At 45.2% G+C, this 20,886-nt stretch overlaps 1 protein-coding gene across 2 annotated transcripts in view; it reads left to right on the forward strand.

Moving 5' to 3' along the window:
* Nucleotides 1–20,886, forward strand: part of CROCC (ciliary rootlet coiled-coil, rootletin) — a 574,059-nt gene that overhangs the window by 352,793 nt on the left and 200,380 nt on the right. For both annotated transcript variants that reach the window (XM_078642848.1, XM_078642849.1), the window contains 5 exons: nucleotides 2,193–2,360; nucleotides 3,082–3,466; nucleotides 16,343–16,554; nucleotides 16,970–17,090; nucleotides 19,982–20,145. In XM_078642848.1, the coding sequence (XP_078498974.1) occupies nucleotides 2,193–2,360; nucleotides 3,082–3,466; nucleotides 16,343–16,554; nucleotides 16,970–17,090; nucleotides 19,982–20,145 (1,050 nt within the window). The remainder of the gene's footprint in view (nucleotides 1–2,192; nucleotides 2,361–3,081; nucleotides 3,467–16,342; nucleotides 16,555–16,969; nucleotides 17,091–19,981; nucleotides 20,146–20,886) is intronic.

Genomic DNA, 20,886 nt, shown 5'->3' on the forward strand with positions numbered 1-20,886 from the left:
GCTTTAGGACACTAGCAGGAAGTCAGGGCCCATTTAAGTGTATACTTTCTTTAAAATTAACAACTTCCTTCAGTCTAGAGGAAGTACCTATTCCCTTTCTTTCTGAATGATTCCAGTAGCTGGTAAAGGGGACTGGTCAGAAAATGGTCAAGGTAGTTTTATTTATTCAAGATGGACTGCTGGAACACCAGCTGCAATGTTTGCTGGATGTTGGCCAGCACAATATACAGAAAAGCGGAAAGTATACGAACCGTGGAGCGAGTGGGCAAATGGTTTAATAGTGAAGGACTCACTTGATGACTACAGAGTCCACATGCTGTCATAACCACAGATGATGAAGACAACCTGCAAAGAAGTCACCATCTTATGCTGACTCACACACTGTGTAGCAGAGGACATCAGCAGACGGTTCCTTGGTCCCAAACACATTAAACACACATTACTCCACACAATACTCACCAAATACTCCAAGGAAAGCAAGGACCACTGTTATAGCGAACTGGTGATAGCAGGCAGCCTGTCCACGAGGAGTGCAGGTAAAAAAAGCCTACACTTTGAAACAGCTGCCTCAAAATGCCAGTGCTCTCATAACTTGAGTTGAGGTAGTAGCAGAAACCCTCAGCGTTCAGTGGTTTTCACTTTGAAAGTACTCGCTGTCAGCAGAGCCTAATTTCTGCTGTCAAATGTCTCTATTAAAATGTAGATCATGCCAGTGGATTTGCAGATTGTCATGTAACTGGAGGGAAACCAGAAAAAAATTAACAGAATGGCACTGCTTTTCCAGCCTACGCAAAGATGTCTTTCGCTGTAGCTTTAGAGCATCTGTGTTGTAGAATTAGCTGTAGTGTGGTGAGTGAGAGGCTCATTATTATATTTAGAGGCTTGGAATGGATCCAGAGTAGGCCTGAACGGTGTTAGCCGAACTACGCTAAGTGGCCCAAAAACTTCATCGCCTAACGCGGATTCCGCAAGTGACGTAGTGTGTTACGTCGCACCATTTGTGCTGATTTTTAGCACCAGGTGTTTGTCCCGCACCGTAAGATCAGTGCGAACTTCACAACAAGCAGCGCATGAGGGCGCTGCTTCTTTCTGCCTTTCGAGTAGATGTTCTACTCGAGTGGCAGCTTCCTCAACGCGAACGGAAGGTTTCTCAACACGAGCAGTAGCGACCATCCACGACTGCCTGCATTGAAACATCACGCCGGAAGGTGGTCTGGAGCGAGGAAAAACCTCCACTCCACGTTCCGAACTCGGCACGCTGCACAGAGTGGGAAAAACTCCTCAAACTCTGCGAGCGGAGTGGAATTTCACACCCAGGTCTCATCCAGAAACCAAAGGTGCATCACTGAGATCTTTGAATAAAATTAAACTTGTCATGTCAAATGTCAAAGGTTCTTATATAGCGCCTTTTCACCACAAGGTCTCAAGGCGCTTGCTTTGGGAACCTGTCCTGGCTTTTTCCCTGTGAGATAACCTGTACTGGGCATCCCCAGGCATCCCGCCGCGGGGGGGGGGGGGCGTAGTGTAGATTAAGCAAGCTATTGCCTAGAGTTGCAGAGTGTGAACCCGTGATTCGAGTAGGCACCGAAGCGAGAATTATCGAGTCCGTGGACCTTTTGGGCTCAAGACCCTGCTGCGTCGGGAATTGAACCCTGGTCCCGGGTCTGACCTCTGCTTCAGGGTCTGCCTCCTCTAACCAGTGAGCCACACTTCTCCACTTCATGCTGTGGAAGTCATATTCATTGTATAAGGCAATTGGATATGCACAGCCTCTGGGTCCTCTGTGAAATCAATGTGGAACTGTGACTGTGATTAACTAGGGAGTGTTTTTTAGATTGATTATGGGCTGTGGTCATGTTCCATGGGGTTATTATTGAACAAGCTGTGGAATCTGAACGTTATGCATAAGTGACTCTCTCTGGTTAAGTCAGTGAATACATGGATTTGGTCATTCTAGTTGTTTCTTCAAATCAGGGTTTCTTTCTTGAAAGGAGGGTAGAAACATGTGGCTTTGAAATATCTTCAATCTCTGCATGATACTATAATGTATTGTTCCACTCCTTTTGTGTCGACCTGCATTTTCTCCTCCCCAAAATCATCTTGAGTGCCAGATGCAAAGTTCTCTCCAGTCAGAGCTGGGGGTGGATATGCCGTAACCACGCATGCTGTTTATTATTCTCCGCACTCCATAGGTGAAAATGCTAGACAGCGAGAACACTAGAAAGAGCAAGGAGCTAGCGGAACTTCAGGCCCGCATGTCCATAGATGAGCAACGGGAAGAGGAGAACCGGCGGGAGACCTTCAGCCTGAAGCAGAAGATTATGGAAGCGGAAGCCAGCCGGGAATCTTCACGGAAAGAGGTGGGTTCTCTATGGTCCGCAGGTGATGGAAGAAGGAGGGTCTCTTGCAGGATCTCACCATGAGCTTCTGAGACCATGCCCTCAGTCTGTTAGCACACTATTTGCTTCACTGCACTTCTGCTCCTTACCATGGAGTACTGCACTTCTGCTCTTTACCATAGAGTCCTGCACTCCCACTCCTTACCATAGAGTCCTGCACTTCTGCTCCCTACCATAAAGTACTACACTTCTGCTCCTTATCATTGAGTGATGCACTTCTGCTTCTTACCAGAGTCCTGCACTTCTGCTCCTTACCATAGAGTCCTGCATTTTTGCTCCTTACCATAGTCATGCACTCCTGCTCCTTACCATAGAGTCCTGCACTTCTGCTCTTTGCCATAGAGTCCTGCCCTTCCAATCTTTGCCATAGAGTGATGCACTTCTGCTCCTTACCATAGAGTCCAGCACTTCTGCTCTTTACCATAGAGTACTGCACTTCTGCTCTTTACCATAGAGTGATGCACTTCTGCTCTTTACCATAGAGTGATGCACTTCTGCTCCTTACCATAGAGTGATGCACTTCTGCTCCTTACCATAGAGTGATGCACTTCTGCTCCTTACCATAGAGTCCAGCACCTCTTCTCCTTACCATAGAGTCCTGCACTTCTGCTCCTTACCATAGATTCTCCTCAGTGCTCAGTGTAAGTGTTTGTGATTCACAAGGTATATGTTGCCTTTGCAGGTCACCAGCCTGCACAGGAAAATGGCTGAATTAGAGAACGAGTTCCTTGTGCGCGAGAAGGACCTGCTGGGTAGCTTGGAGGAGGCTCGTGGGAACGAGAAGAAGCTGCAAGATAATGCCCGCAACCTCGAGATCAAGCTGGAAACTGCCCAGGCAGAGGCCTCGGAGCTGGGTCTACGTCTCAGTGCAGCCGAGGGGCGCATTCATGGGCTGGAGGCAGAGCTGGCAAGGGTTGAGGGCATGAAGCGGGATGTGGAGTTCAAGCTGGGCAGCCTGCACTCTGCACTACGGCGTACACTGGGCATCAGCCGGACAGGGCGCAACCCCAGCCCGGCCATCAGAGGCCGCAGCAGCTCCCCGAAGAGACCTTTCTCGCCCACAAAAGGTAAACAGCGAGGCATGACTGACGTTAGTACAGCGTTGGTGCTGCAGTGCGATCATCTGTCTGCAAAAGGAAGTGATAAGCCTGGTTTCTGGGATTGATTTGAATAAGGAATGTAGAATAATGCCCTTAAAACCAGTCAGATCTGGGATCCGATAACTAAGATTTCATTGTGTGTTTCTGGGAGGTAAGGGATGTTTATCTTGCTTAATATTGCTCTCAGTTTTTATTCCATCCTTGAAGTGCAAGCCGGCTTTGCCATTAACTGGTTTCCTCTCTTGCAAAGCGTATGGTATCTTGGATTTTTCTCCTGACATATGTTTATAACCACATTTGGCAGTTTGTTTTGCTCCGTGACTGGTTGCCAATTATTTATGCCATTTAAAAACGGTATTCTGGAATAAATCCGGAAAGCAATAGAACTTCAGATACAATAAAATCAGCATAATGAAATCAGTTAATTTGAGTGAAAATATAGTCCACAAATAATAATAAAATTACCCCTTTATTTATTATGCAGACTATAAGAGAAATATGACAATGAAATGTGTATTTTTGGCTTTCTAATTATAATATAGAGTGCACCACCTCTTGAATTGTCGAAGTAGTTGCAACCGGAGGAAAACTCAAAGATGATCGGTAGAATATAACAAAAGTCACGTTCAGTGGCAATTTTTCAGGGGGGCATTCCAGTCCATCGGTTTTTACCCATGATGCCACTTGAGGCAGAGGTCAGCCATATGCATACCAGCCTTGCCCCTGCTCTCGTAGTACCAGGACAGCTTGAACTGCTAGGCCAGGTCCTCTTTCATCAAGAACGCAAACAACCGACTTGTATCAGCCTTCTTAGGCCTCCCTAGTGAGATGTAGCTTAAGTCCTGTGAGCAGATTATTATAAAGGAGGTCCTCCCACTGACCTGGTCTGATCACGACGCAGTACTATTTTGAAACTAATTTCTCTATACACCAGGGCAGAACTCCCTAAGCAATTTAGATCCTGAAGTAGTTTAGATCATGCTCTTATTAGACAGCATTTGTCCATCACTCAGCCAGAACTTTCCCCAGATCCAGAGCAGGCCATTACGAGTTACACGGACTGGCTTCAAGATTCTTTTGCTAAACTAGTCCCTTACAAAACAGCCTCCAAAAATAGAAAAACTCCCCCGGCCCCTTGTGTTTCTGAGCATCTGAGGCTGGAGAAACAATGGTGCAGAAAACAAGAGAGGCGTTGCTATCAAGAGTATGACAGCCAGGAGAAATCTCTTTATAAGTTAGCATTGGCTAACTATAAACGTCTCTTAATAAAAGAGAAGAGCAGCTACTATACACGGGAAATAGAATCCGCTCAAGACTCTACTAAACAACTATTTCAAGTGGTGACGAAACTGGCGGCGCCTTCGAGTATCCATGCTAACGTAGCAACTCAAGAATTTTGCTACTCCATAGCCCCTAGATTTCAGGCTAAAGTGGATCAAATTTACTCTGACTTTAATGCCCCTGTTGCTGCCACGAGTCAGTTGGACTCGAACATTGAGCTATCAGATCATTTTTCCTTTAGGAAATTTGTGCCAGTATGTGCGGAACAGATAACTGATCTGGTGAGTATTGCCAAATCTGGTTCACTGTTTGATCCGTGCCCTCCTTCTGTTATGAAATTGATTTCGGACCTTATTGATATTAACCTGATCAATATTTTTAACTCTATGTTCAGCTCAGGCATCTACCCCTCTCAATGGAAAAAGGCCTCTATTCTTCCACTACTAAAAAAACCTAATATGGATCCAACAGACACTAATAACCACCAACCAATTGCGTGTCTCCTGTTACCTGCTAAACTTGCTGAAAAAATTATGAATGATCAACTGGTCCAATACATCTATGAAAATAAGTTGCTGGATTAAGGATAGGCCATAATACGGAGAACATACTTATCAAAGCAACTGATGAGATTAGGTTTGCTTTAGACAGGGGAGGAGCGGCTGCCCTCGTGCTACTGGATTTATCAGCGGCCTTTGACATGGTGGATCATGGGCTCTTGATCAACCGTGTCTCTGCGCTAGGCATTGGGATTGAGGCCAAATCTCTGTTGACCTCTTCTTCTTTTTTTTTTTTTTTTGTCAAAACGCACTCCACTAGTCATCTTGGGCAACTTAAACTCCCCGTTTTTTTACTCCCTTGTGGAGTTCCGCAGGGCTCTTCTATTAGCCCCACATTGTTTAACATTTATGTCACCGATTTAGCACAGGTGATCAAATCTCTTGGCCTCGCGCTTACGTCATCTGCTTACGATTCCCAAATAGTGCTCTCCCTTCATAAGAATGGGGACACTGTTTTGATCAACTTTCATGATGGAATGTTAGCCATCAGCACTTGGATGTCTAGACATTGCCTCAAATTAAACTCTTCCAAGACAGAGGTTATTGTCCTCAGAAATCTATCCCGTGTCTGGTCTCCTTGTTGGTGGCCAGATAAACTGAGACCACCCCCTATCCCGGTTACTAAAGCCAATAACTTGGGTGTCATCCTATACGACAAGCTGTCTTTTAAATGCCATGTCAACGCAGTGGTCTGCTCTTGCTTTTATGTTCTGAGAATGGTGAAGAAACTGTTTCCTTTCATCCCGGCTGATGCCAGGAGAAAGATAATATCCGCTTTAGTTATGTCCAAAAGTGATTATTGCAACAGTTTATTGATTAATACACAGGAAATGATGTGAAATAAGCTACAGCTGGTACAGAACGCCGCCGCCAGGATGCTTTCGGGCACACCGAAATTTAAGTCGGTCTCCAAGGTGGTTAGACAACTTCATTGGTTGCCTAAAAGAAGCAGAACAAAATTCAAAGCATTGTGTATTGCCTATAAGGCAATCCACAATATAGGGCCAGAATTCCTAAAGAATTCACTGCAGTTATTCACTCCCAACAGATCCTTGTGTTCGTCAGGTGCTAACCTGCTTGTCGTCCCAAGAACTTACAGAACTAACTGGGGTGAAAGAAGCTTTGTGGTTGTAACTGTTAAGCTATGGAACTCTCTTCCCTCTCAGATCAGAGCCAATCCTACTTTATTGTCATTTAGGACACAATTAACAAGCATTTGCAATGCAATAGGTCTCTCATTTACGCACGTTTGAGCTATTGACGTTGCACATAACAATGCCTTTTATTTTTGTTTTTGTTTTTAAAACATAAATAAAAGGCAATGTCATTTACAATGCCAATAGCTTAAACTTGCGTAATTGCGAGACCTATTGCACTGCAAATGCTTGTTAAATTAAACTACAACATAAACACGAACAGCCATCCTCTGGGACAGATCATCACTCCACCCCCCCATGATGACATGCTCTTCCCTGATAAATAGTTCCCAAAAGGCCTGCAAATCCCATAGCTCAGGGGAGCTGCGCACACAACGCTTTCTAGGGAAACAACCGGCATCAAGTACCGGTGTGTAAGAAGCTTCTTCAGGGCAGTGGGGTAGCGGCTAGGGAGGAGGAACGTATATGTGAAGCTTTGTTTATAAGCCTGTGAAACAGAGGCGTCGGTTGCCATGAGATACAAACTGAAAGCACTGGGCACCATACATTGTGCAAGAGAGCAGGCGGTGAGACAGTACATCCTTGGAGGCTGACGTTAAAGAGCAGCAGCAATAAACACATGAAAGAACAGATAGATTGTATCGTCCATCAGCCGGACAGAAAAAAGTAGAACAAAGTGTATCAGGCTAGTAGATCAAAAGTGGAAAATGTATTTTTATTTAATTGGGCCCCCTGTATAAATGCAGGGTTTTGAAAGGGATGCAAAAATCAGTTGAGCGGCTGTAGACCAGCAAATCAACCATTGAGGACGTAATTACTGGCTCTCCTAAAACAACCTGCTTGCTACAGCTTCCAAGGCAAAGTAAAATGGTTAATAACACACAGACATGGATTTCCTTCTTAAATGGGACCATGTTTCCACTTGGAGGCACAAAAGCATCTGTCCAACTACCAATCTGTTTTCTAGCTCAGGAATGGGACTCAGGAGAGTATTGGCTGACACTTCCTATGAATAATGTACTGGTGGTACCCAGCTGCAATGGCCATATGGGAACCTCCCAGAGCTTTTGGGACTGTGGACCAACCTGTTCAGTCGGACAAAGCAGTCTTGGTCTGTGGGCAAGGCCTTCGACTGGTTCAGAGTGTTCTAGACAGGAGGATCTTCAGATGGTGGGAATTGGTTTTCAAACACCTCTTGTACTAACAATGTGCTGGTTAAAACAGATCATCCCATCACCGGTGACACCCATCATATATTGAGTCTGTCTTCTACAAGTACGATAAGATATTTGAATGAACCCACTGTCCTAGCAGACAACACCCAACTGCGGTTGACAGAATCTCTGGAACAGGTCTCCTTTAGCCTCCCTGAGGTCTCTGAGATATCTGTCTGCTCTCGTGTGATGTAACCCAGCTTTTAATGTTTGATCTTGCTTGATCACTTGACATAACATTTTATGTCATGGATTGCTAGTGTGAATTGCTGCATGCGTCAACGCTGCCAGAGGTATCTGGTAGATAGTAGAACCCAATCTGTTAATAGCGCGCTCTAGGTGTGGTCCTGAGATTTCTTGTGCCCTACGATTATACTTAAACTGGAAGAATGCCATACCCCTTGTGGCTAGCTGATGTCTTGCTCTCTCCCCACTATGGCGATGCACTTTAAATCATTCTCAAAATGTTTTACCACAATAAAATTTGTTTATAGTAGTAATTGTCACATTTATTCAACAATATTTTAAGATGAATTATCAGTAATTCAAATGTTTGTTATTGTGTCATCATAACAATTCACATATGTATATACAAATCAATTGTAAAAGCATGACAGTTATACATCATATTAACTGTATTTTACATTTCAAATGATTGACATGAAGCCCAGCCCAATGCATTTCGGCACGCAGTCGGTGCCTTCATCAGGGGCAGTTCTAAAAGAAATGAGAAAGTGATGTATGTAAGTATCTGTGTGAAAGGAGACATGGGGTGTTGGAAAGTTATGATAGTTGGCGTACCTTAGTATTCAACTGCAGGAGGTGTAATGTTGATGAATGCCAATTCTACAAACAAAAAAATATATGTGGTCGGTGATACTGATGTCTGCTCATTAAATCAATGATGAGCCATAAAGATATTTAAATGACATACCTGGTAGTCTGATTTCTGTTAGCTGTAATGATAAACATTGAATGTAGCTCAGTGTTTAAACAATAATTAAAACCAAAACTAAAAGTACCATGTACTGCATGATGAGGTAGGGCCATTATCATCATGCAGTACATGGTACTTTTAGTTTTGGTTTTAATTATTGTTTAAACACTGAGCTACATTCAATGTTTATCATTACAGCTAACAGAAACTTTCCAACACCCCATGTCTCCTTTCACACAGATACTTACATACATCACTTTCTCATTTCTTTTAGAACTGCCCCTGATGAAGGCACCGACTGCGTGCCGAAATGCATTGGGCTGGGCTTCATGTCAATCATTTGAAATGTAAAATACAGTTAATATGATGTATAACTGTCATGCTTTTACAATTGATTTGTATATACATATGTGAATTGTTATGATGACACAATAACAAACATTTGAATTACTGATAATTCATCTTAAAATATTGTTGAATAAATGTGACAATTACTACTATAAACAAATTTTATTGTGGTAAAACATTTTGAGAATGATTTAAAGTGCATCGCACTAAGTGAACAGTGCATGATTAGGTGGGCCACCACTCACCATAATTTATCTATTTAGCACCCAGGATTGACTCTCCTGAGTAATCATAGCACCAGTTGAATAATTTGTATGATTGGTTAATTATTTTGCGTAAAATCGGAGTGCTCCCCACAACCCCAATTATCATTACTCTCCCCACTATGGGCAGATTCCCTTCATTCTTCAAGTGCTACCATCTCATTGGACGGTCAAAAGAGGTTACAACAGAACACCACTAGAACCAAGATCATCCTGCTAGATTGAAAAGGAGGCCACTTTCTAGCTAACAGACTCCTGCTGTGGAGTCAACCCTTGCTGTGGTGACAATTCTCTGAGCATTATGAGCCAGACCTGCCGTCTTCTTTAAATAAGCATTAAAGTAGCGTAAGACGCCATGCGGGGATCTTTGTGTAGCAGACCTGCCGTCCTCCCAAATAAACAATATACGAATAGCGGAACACGCTCTGCCATGTTTCCTACGTAGTAGGACACCACTGATTGTATTTAACCCACCAGTAAATATCCGGAAAGGCGACTACACCCTTATTTGACAGTTTTTCATATACTGAACACGAAAGGGATTGGATAAGCGAAATATCTGTGACAGCCTTTTTCCAAATTTTGAAGGGTTTTCAAGATATGATTTTCATTGTCCTGAAGATGGTCTCAACAACTCAACAATAGAGACCGAAACGTCAACACACGCTTTTTCTACTGGATTAGTAAATCAATTGTAAATAGGTAGAAAAGTGTCTAGAATTGTTATATAGAAGCTTTCTTTGATTGACATACATGATATGTACTTCTTATAACAATGCTATCTATTTTGTACCCCTTTTTCTTGTGAAGTATTAAATACAAAAAAAAATTCATATACACCGGTTCTTTGCTCTCATTCTCATTAAGATCACCTTTGGTGGCTTTTGTATATTGATCAAATATCTACTGTTGCATTTTCTTGCACTATCGGCACCAAGTTTTTTAGGCCGCTAATTGATGTTTGAAATCTTGTTTAAAATCTAACAGCAGTAAAATCCCTTGAAGGTATCTTTACCCTACCGTACATATTGCCCAAACCCTCAAGGGTATATTGGGTTGCTCACTTTTTGTTACCTTATGGAGCATTCAGCGCCGAGACACCTATTGGTATTTGTGCGCTTTATAAGTTGTTGTAACATAACATAACAGTGAGGATCTTTGCCTGTGCATACCCACCACACTTTGGGCATCATGAGGAAAACATAAAGGGTAGTAGGTGGAAGGCTGTACAAAAGTGTCAACCACTGGCAATCAGGCCCCAGGCCAATGTTTAGTCCAGAGACTAGGCATATGTAAATCCAGTTTAGCCAGGCCTGATCTCTGGTAAAAGGGAACGAAAACGACCCCAACTGGTTTCATCATACTGCGACCGGTGCTGGCCTTTCTGGCATTAGTGGCAAGGAACAAGCCTGTGAAATATGATAAATACTAAGCTCGGCTTCCTTCTTTGGGGATGCAGTTTTCGCTATGGCCATTAGGTGGCTCCCTACTCCATCCTTTGACACGGTCGATTATAAAATTCTGGTGAACGAGTGAAAGAAGCAGGAGTTCAAGGAAAGCCTTTGAGATGCATTAAGCCTTTTCTAACAGAACACACTTGTGCAGTGCAATTTGGGAAATTCTCACTAAAAAGCAATTACATTAGAGCTTGGAGTTCCACAAGACTTTTCTCTTTTTTTCTTTATCACCTCATTTATTGCCTCTGTGTACTAAACCTTTCATCATATAATTTGTTTTTAAAAACTGTAGCACCTACACGAACACCGACGATTCACAGTTGCCATTCCGCCGTGATGGAACTTCTGCAGCACGCGGAAAAAAAATACAATAAGATGCATAGCTGGTTGGATGAGTGTCAATCAGCTAAGATGCAACGTGGAAAAGGCGTGATAGTCATTCTCAATAACAAGGCTGTTATACCTGCTGCTCTGCCAGTGTGACTGTGATGTGGAACGTTGGTGTGACCTCAAGATAAGTTCCAGTCCAGCCACTGTCAATGAATCAATCAATCAATCAGGCAGATTTATAGAGCGCGCTACTCACCTGCAAGGGTCTCAAGGCGCTGGGAGGGGGTGCTGCTACTGCTCGAAGAGCCAGGTCTTGAGTTGCTTCCGGAAGGAGAGATGGTCCTGGGTCAGTCGTAGGTGGGCGGGGAGGGAGTTCCACGTCTTGGCAGTCAGGTAGGAGAAGGATCTCCCTCCGGTGGTGGTTCTGCGAATCCGTGGGACGGTGGCAAGGGCGAGGTTGGCGGATTGGAGCTGACGGGTGGGTGTGTAGAACGTGAGGGGGTTGTTAAGGTATTCATGGCCCATGTCGTGGAGAGCCTTGTGAGCGTGGGTGAGGAGCCTGAACGTGATCCTTTTGCTGACGGGGAGCCAGTGCCGGTCTCTCAGGTGGGCAGAGATGTGGCTGTGTCAGGGGATGTCCAGGATGAGTCGTGCAGAAGCGTTCTGTATGCGTTGGAGTCTTTTTTGTAATTTGGCTGTGGTTCCGGCGTAGAGGGCGTTCCCGTAGTCCAGTCGGCTGGTGACGAGGGCCTGGGTGACCGTCTTTCTGGTTTCGGTGGGGATCCACCGGAAGATCTTTCGGAGCATGCGCAGGGTGTTGAAACATGATGACAAAACGGCGTTGACTTGCTTGGTCATAGTGAGGGAGGAGTCCAGGATGAAACCTAGGTTGCGTGTGTGGTCCGTGGGCTTCGGGGCGGTGCCCAGTGCAGTGGGCCCCCAGGAGTCGTCCCAGGCAGAAGGGGATGGTCTGGTCTGAGTTCAGTTTGAGACGGCTGAGCTTCATCCATTCCGCGACGTCTTTCATTCCTTCCTGGAGGCTGGCTCTGGCGGTGGCGGGGTCGTTGGTGAGGGAGAGGATCAGCTGGGTGTCGTCAGCGTAGGAGATGATAATTAGGTTGTGTTGGCGTGCGATGGCTGCGAGGGGGGGTCATGTAGATGTTGAAGAGGGTGGAGCTGAGCGAGGAACCTTGAGGTACGCCGCAGATGATCTTGGTGGCCGCTGAGCGGAAGGGAGGGAGGCGGACTCTCTGAGTTCTGTCGGAGAGGAAAGAGGTGATCCATTCCAGGGCCATTCCTTGGATCCCGGCGTGGTGGAGGCGGTTAGTTAGGGTGCGGTGGCAGACTGTGTCGAATGCGGCCGATAGGTCGAGGAGGATGAGGGCAGCAGTTTCCCCGTTGTCGAGCAGGAACCTGATGTCGTCGGTGGCTGCGATGTGGGTGGTCTCGGTGCTGTGGTTTGCTCGGAATCCAGACTGCGATGGGGTCGAGGGAGCTGTTGGTCTCGAGGAAGGTGGTTAGCTGTTTGTTGACAGTCTTCTCGATGACTTAAGCGGGGAACGGGAGGAGCGAGATGGGGCGGAAGTTCTTGAGGTCCGTGGGGTCTGCGGTGGGTTTCTTCAGGAGGGCGCTGATCTGCGCATGCTTCCAGCTCTCCGGAAAGGTGGCAGATGCGAAGGAGTTGTTAATGATGTTCCGGAGTTGGGGTGCGATGATGGAGTCGGCTTTGTTAAAGATGTGGTGTGGGCAGGGGTCGGCAGGGGAGCCGGAGTGGATGGTGTTCATCACGTGGGCGGTGTCTTCAGTGCTGACAGGGGTCCAGGCGCAGAGGGTGGTGGTGGGGGCGTTGGTTCGGTGGTTGGGTGCGTGGTCTGGGCGCCGAAGCTGTTGTGTATGTTGGCGATCTTGTGGTGGAAGAACGAGGCGAGTGCGTCGCAGAGGTCAATCTAATAGACTTCCATACTTAAGTTTATTTGGTATGTGGTGAACGATAAATGAAAACCTATTGGGCGGTGTGTTTGTTTATGTTTATGCATTTTTTGTATGTGGAAAGGCTGCTTTGCGTGTTTAACTGGTTTCAATGTTATGTTTTGGGGTGGAAAGGATTATTATTGTTAGATCTAGAGAGTTTAGGAGTTGAGAACTTCGATTTTGCGTAAAGTTAAGTTTAGTGCATCAGAGGTATGAGGTCTTCTGTGGATCTTGTGTGTTTCCGGGATTTGTTTGAGATGACTTCACCAGTAGAAGGTATTCTGGTCTAGCACTTTTTCGTGGTTGTGGGATGGTGCAGCAATACCACCGACTGGAGTTTGTGGGATGGGGCATAATACCATCCTCTGTGGAGTTTGTGGGATGGTGCAGTAATACCACCCACTGTAGAGTTTATGGGTTGGTGCAGTAATATCACCCACTTTTGAAGTTACGTTTGTGATGATTTGTGGTTGAAGTAGGCGTGCCACCCCATCTATGTGAGTGTGGGTGAAGGGCAGAGTTGACATTGTTGTTCCAGAGTTGACATTGTTGTTCCACCCTGCCTACCGGGTAAGGGTAAAGAGCAGGGTTTAAGCCAAATGTCTTGTGTGAAGCGTTATTCCACTCTCACTTTGTTAGGGTGAGAGGCTGTGTTTAAACCCAAAGTTACGTGCGATTGGTGTGCTGTTCCACCCTTACGGTGTATTAGTGTAAGCTAAGTGACACTTGTTTGAAGGGTTGTTCCACCCCTACTACAGGTTAGGGTGAAGGGCATTTTTTAAGCCAAGCTTTTGCCATAGGCGGCTCACCACTGCGCCCCTGTGGTTGGTTCCCTTCTTGCTGTCTTTATGTCAGCCTGGCCAGCTGGCATGTTTGTGGCATTTTGGGGTCTGTTCGAAGATTAGTGGTGTGGTGGAGCGTGTATGTTGAATTCTCGGTTGAAAGGGAGAAGGGGTTATTATTATTTTTTGCTGTTGATGCATTCATGGTCCATTGCAATTCGTGTGTTGCTCATTCAGATATGCATAATGCTTGCAATGCTTTCATCTGTTTATAATGCTTGCAATGTTTTCATCTGATTTTCACATGCACTTTTAGTGTGTGTTTCTTGTCTTTATGAGCATAATGCATGCAATGTTTTCCACCTGTTATCTTTATGCATCTGCATTGCTTCTCATTGATGTATGGCAAACACCATGCAAGAGTCTAATGTTATTCTGTGAAAAGAAGGGAGATGTGTTATACCTGCTGCTTAGCCAGTGGGACTGTGGTGTGGAATGCTGGTGTGTGATGATGCTGTGGAATGTTGGATGAGTGAGGGAGTCAGTTGGAGGACGGGCTGAGCAGCAGGATGGCTGCTCCTGGTGGGGCTCTTGTTATCATCCATCTTAATAAACCAACTTATCTAATCTACCTTGGAACTGGACATCATCTTTGTACAACAAAGGCAAACCTGTGGAACCAGCTATACAGGCCCAGTGAACAGGGTCCTGCACCCCCACCAACCGCCTTAGCCAAAAGCCCAAGTGTTGTTATCAATGGCAAGTAACAAGGAAACTACACGTGGAATCAGCAGTGGCCCAAATGTCCCTCCCAACTGAAGATGCTGAGGAACATTTCACCCAGTGGCGTAACAAAGGGCCCCGCAGTGCGGCGGGGAGCTTCAGGGGGACCCCTCAGGGCAGTACCTGGCCTGAGAGCTCACGAGTAAGTCCGGAAGGGGGCCCCTTCATCCACTTTGCAAGGAGGGGCCTCCTCAAGTTTCGTTACGCCACTGATCGCACCTCTCCTCTCTTTCGATACTCAGAACATGATAGTAAAAGCGAGTATTATTTGCAAATCTGTGTAATTGGGCCTGCCTAGCACATCCGAAAAAGGCTTCAAGCAATTCAGAACGAGGCTGCAAAACTAGTATTAACTCTCCAGAACCACACATGCCACTCCACTGCTTAAACAGCTACTCTGGCTGCCAGGGAAGGAACGAATGCACTGCAACATCTGTTGCATTGTTTTTAAAAGCCTGAAAGATTTAGCACCTACGTTTGTGACTAAAAAGGTAGTAAAGTACATTCCTAAACGCAACCTGACATCTCCTCCTGTTAACCTACTTACAGTCCAAATGTTCCGTTAGCTCAGGTCCGGTGTACAAAGTTTTTGCTGCACTGGCCCCGGCAATTTGGAACTCCCTGCTGGAGAAAATCTGCCATGTACATAATTTCTAATCATTTCGGAAAAATCTGAAAACTTTGATGTTTAGGCAAGCCTTTTAAGTTCAGTGGCTTTTCTGGCTCTACTTCAGCAGTTATGTGTTAACAAAAGCGACAAGAAACCACAGGTGAACATGCTGTTTGCAAGAACAATGAACATAACATTCAACCATAGATCCAGTTTGAAAACAGACCACTCCATTGGACACCATAGCAGATTGGGTCATTGGGGTTGGGATTCGAAGATTAGTTTGGATTCACTTTTCCCTTTTCAGTCCTTTGTTGGTTTTGGAGTGAAACAGCCTAAGCTGGATTCATATGCATAGACTCATTAATCTCTCTTAAAGTTAAAACTCCTTCCCATCTCCAGATTCATGCTATAAAACTAAAGTTTTCACTTCTTCTAGTTTGGAGTATTTATATGCTTCAATCAATAAATTAGGGGCTTATAAAGCGCAGGGGGGGGGGGGGGTGCTGCTGATCCGTCTGGGTACAAGGGTTCAGTCGAAGAGCCAGGTCTTGAGACCCATCCTGAATTGCTTCGTGTACGTACATACATACAAAAGGAATAGCTCACATGATGGAACGTCTTCTCATTCTCCAGGGTTCTTTCTCCTGGGGCACAACGTAGGCTCCTGTAGCAGAGTGGAAACCCACACTTTAGAGTTCCCATACTCTGTCTTCAGACTGTCCTCTGCTCCACCTTCTTTATATGTGAGATGCCAGAATCGTAGAGGCTGCTTCTCACATTTTGCAGGGGGTGGTGTGTTATTTGCAGTACTCCACTGACTGTGTCATCCAGTGTCTGTTGATACCCATTATCCGCACAGTGTAGTTGGGTGTAGCTTGACTTGTACACCTGTAACCAGCAGGGTGGTTTGCATGCTATTTAAGCCTCAGTATGTTTTGCATGCTTTGTAGTCTAGTGTGATTTGGAATCTGTAGTTTCTTGTAGCTTGCACACTGATGTTAGGAAGCCTTAGCATGAACTGTAGTCTGGCAGGTTTACGTGCTTTGTACTCACTTTTGTCATTTGAGGCCTGTGGGTGGGTGTGGTTCTTACATGCTATATTTGAGTATGACCAGCAGAGTCTTACATGTGGTGTTTTCCTTTCCAGGTTTTGACAACACGTACACAACTACCACAGACGGACGTGGCAGCCCCATTCCACTGACGGGCACTCCAGACCGTGGCCCACGTTTACTCTCGCCTGATCGCGCGCATTCTCCCAGCCGTGGCGAGCAGCTGGTGGCAGACATTGACCCGGAGGTGGTGCGTGCCGCTCTTCGAGATTTCCTGCAGGAGCTAAGGGATACGCAGCGAGAGCGGGTGAGGCCGGAAGACCTTAAACCTAACCGTAGGCTTAACTGGTGGTTAAAAAAGGCTTCTGCATTTTGTCCTGCCGTTTCTAATTGGTTATTTCTGACCCGAGATATGTGAAAAAGGGAATTTTTTCATTAGTGCCACCACTGATCGAGACATCTGGGTAGGTTCAGCTTATGGGCAGCCATAACTATATCAATCTTAGATTCACTTCTGGTGTTTCGGACACATTTTATTTCATCATATATTAAGCCTAAAACGTGTACGGTTTGCATTTCTTCTTGTACAAGCACAGACATGGGCAGCTGGCTAGGAAAATCGTAATATAAATGAAATATTGTGAGCCCACCTGGTTGTGTTATCCAACTTGCTCTGGCCCTTTTCAGAAACTCTGCTGACGGCCATTTTCCTCCTCTCTCAGGACGAAGTCCGAACACAGGCGAGCACCTTGACCCGTCAGCTGGTGGAGATGGAGTCAGACCGGGACAGTGCCACCACCCGTCTGCAGCAGCTGCAGAAAGTCCTGTCAGAGTCCGAGGAAGGTGAGTGACCCCAAAAGAGCTATGAAGGGCAGTTTCTCTCATCTGGTAAAGATGGAAACACAACACATGGGCAGAGACCATCTCATCTAATGAACAAAACCTGCCTTAATGATAGTGACCAGTTTAATTACAGAACAGAAAGGTATAGAGAGGGGAAAAAGGGACACACCGCCTTATTTCTCTCTGTTTGGGGATGAATACACTGCTATGATAGTGACAATAATACTTGTCATTGGGGACTCAGTGGGACCGCCCGTCTCACAAAGGCTGGAATGCACACAAGGAATGCTACAATACTGTCAACAGTGGGTGCCATGAAGTGGGGAAAAGTGGCGTTCCGACTCACCCAAGGTATTGAACAGCGTCTGACTACAGAGACACAATACAATAGACCATATTACTTTGTGGAAGAGCAGCTTGTAGGCCAAGGGTCATATATAAACCGTGGTATCACGTACAATAAAATTCTATATTGAATCTCTCTTTATGTTACACTCTTGTGGTTGTCTGTGGAGCATGGTAGATAGGACATGTGTATAGTTTAATATAGGGTGTAAGGCTAGTCTAACTAGTCCGTGACACAGTTCTTAGTGGAAGAACTTTGATGACGCTGCTATGTCATATAGGGAGGAGCTCCAATCTTTGTATCATATCGTGTGTTATTGTCTGCAGCTTGTCAGTCGACAGTTTAATCATTGTAATCCAATAATTCATGATTTTGTGTTATTTTTAAAATTGATGTATATAGATAATCACTTGATTTTTCTAAAGCTTATGTTTTGTTGTATTCATCTAAATTACTTGGATCTGATAAGAAGTGCTGATACAATTCATTTTGTTGTTTTAAAACTAATAAACTTTTTATTTTTGATAAACACATTCTTTTGATTTTGATTAATTGAAAGAATACACCAGCCATTCAGCATGACACTATCAAAATCTAGGATTACAAAAAGGAGTTTGCACTACCCAGTTTACAGACACTAGTAAAAGCAAAGCAATAGGAATTTGGATGTTCCCTTTATGACTCAACCGCACCCTCCAACCATTTCCCCCAGACCCTACGATATTTCTTGGGACACCCACGTGCCTCATACATAACTTTCTCTTGCATGGCGCACCAGTCCACCCCAGTCCTCCATCTTCCAACACTCGGGGGTTCAGGGTGCTTCCAGGAGGCCGCAATGTCCCTTTTGGCAACCACCATTGCTGTAGTGAAAAACAACTTCTCATTCCGAGATCCATCCAACCCGTCAGTGATGCCCAGGATCGTGTGTTTTGGGTCATGGGGGACCTCCCACCCTAGGACCTCGGTGAGTTCTTCCTCGATTGCCCCCCAGAACTGCGTCAAGCGGGGGCATGCCCATACCATATGGAGAAAGTCAGCTGGGTCGTGGCCACACCTACTACAAGCAGAGTGCGGGCTAAGTCCTGCTCGATGAAGGCGCATCGGGGTGAGGTATGCAGGGTGTAAGTGATAGAGTTGCACCAAGCGTAGCCTAGCGGATGCAGTGACCGTCCTAGGGGCCATAAGGGTATCGCGCCTATCCTATTCCTCCAAGGTGCCAACCCAACCCTCCCACTGAGCCCGCAGACGGTCCAGGGAAGTAAGGGTATTGTTGATCAGTCTGCGATAAATGCGGGAGATGCAACCCTTCCCCAGGTCCCAAACATAATCTGAGCTTCAGGCGGGCTGGGATCAGGAAGACGTGTACCTGTTGTAAGGTGCGTGTGGAGGGCGTGATGCAGTTGCAAATACCTATAGAATTGTGGAAACGAATAAACTTTAATTGCAACAAAAACAGTTATATACATTTTTAGAGTTGGACATTCTTCTTGCTAGTAGCAAAGTTGTGAATAGGTACTGTTTTGAAAGGTCAAACCAGTCGAACTGGACCAAATTACCACAAGCATGAAAGAACAAAAGGTTAATGATACAAGGCTGTAGCTGGCTCAAGAAATCACCACATGACCCCATGATGCTTGTGATAGGACTGGACCAACTGTGAATGGGTGTGACTACTTGTTATTCTAAAAATCAGTTTGTAGTAATAAGATTGGAGAGCACCCACATACATCCTCTTGATTGGCCCTGTGTTGGAAGATCTAGTTAGGAAGGTGGACTCATCAAATTCAGAGATGAGGAAATGGTGTCAGGCTGCACTCGCCATCAGCAGAGCAGCACAGCTAGCAGAGACACAAGAGGGTAAAGGAAGTCACAGAGAGAGGAAGTACATTGGTTGCCAGACCTCTGCCTACCAGCATTGTCCACAAAAAATCCTGTACATTTCAATTTTCTTCAAACCGTACTAGGCAGAACCGATCAATATTCCATTGGCTGGTGACCCACTGTCTTCTGTGAAATGCAAGTTGCTTTCTTTATTCTATTATTACTTAAAATGTATTGCATTACATTGCTGGTTCTCTAGCTTGCCTCATTCAGACAACTTTTGCTTAGGACTAGAAACCCACTGTAGAGAAATGAACACACCAGTATTATTTTACCTAGTCATAGTGAGGAGATTTAACACTAAGTTCAGAAGCTGATCAGCTATCAATAAAAGATGGATTCCCAAATGGTTTTGTCTTTAGGTTTGAAGGTATTTTCTTGACAGTGCACCCCAAAAACAACTCCTGCACCTGTTCTATCGTTAGACCAGGACTTTGCTATTTCAAGTACTGTTGTTTTGTTTAACTGGGTATTTTGAATTTTCAGTATTTAGTATGCTGTTAATCCCCTTATACAAACTTTGCTGCAGAAATAATTACTGGGTTTGTCTTTGTCAGCATCACTTGATTTGTGTATTGCTTATGACTCCCTGGATATTAGGCTTCATCCCACACCTATTCTTTCCTTCTTGTGAAAAGTTACAACTCCTCCGTTTCTGCAGGTAAGCGCAGTGCAGATGGAAAGCTGAGCAGTGTGCAGACCACCTTGATGCTGCAGGAGGAGACGTTGCGGCGTAATGAACGGGAGCGCAAGGCTGCACTGGAAAAGGTGACCAACCTGGAGCGGAGTCTGCAGGCAGCAGACAGTGAGAGGAGGACCATACAGGTATGATTCCTAGTGCTGAGGCTGGCTAAGGTGAGGGGTACACAGTTAGGAGAAGATTTATGGTTAAGGCAGTCACATAGTTTGGGTAGGGCCACACATGAACAATAGGTGGATGAAATATTACTAGGGCAGTCATTGAGAAATGAACAGGGCAGATATGCATGACAAAATGTTTAAAGAAATATGGTACTAACACGTAAAAAGGAAGGAGAGCAAGGCTGGTTTGCAGTACTAAGTGCTATGGGTGGAGCAGACACACCCAAAGAAGTACAGCCCACAGCATCTCAGTTGTGAAGGTTGTCATGACTGATAGAAGTGGGTGTTTATATGTGAGAAATGGTTAGCTGAGGTGGGGTGAATGAAGGGAAGAGGCCATAGCTAGTCACATGGTATTTACTGGACGAGAAGTCAGGAGCATCAAGTATGAATTGAAAGAAAGAGTGGAAAATGGCTGTGCACTTGCAATGAGGAGGTGAGTGGCAAAAGGAGTGGTGCTTGTTAGTGGAGAGCCACATAACTATAGGTGAGAGAGGAGAGCGAGGTTATAGCATGGTTGCCATCTAATTGGTAGTTGTGGTGGCTATGAGGATGAATAAAATGGCAGAATGAAACCTGCTAGAGCAAGTCCTCCCAGTAGCAAAGTGATAAAGTACCACGCAGACCGAGCAAGATTCACTCCGTTGGTGTAGGCTTAGTGTGAACTCACAGATGTGGTGCAAACCTAGAAGGTATTTGGATGAA

The sequence above is a fragment of the Lissotriton helveticus genome, chromosome 5_1 (assembly GCF_964261635.1).
Source record: "Lissotriton helveticus chromosome 5_1, aLisHel1.1, whole genome shotgun sequence".
NCBI lineage: Eukaryota > Metazoa > Chordata > Amphibia > Caudata > Salamandridae > Lissotriton > Lissotriton helveticus.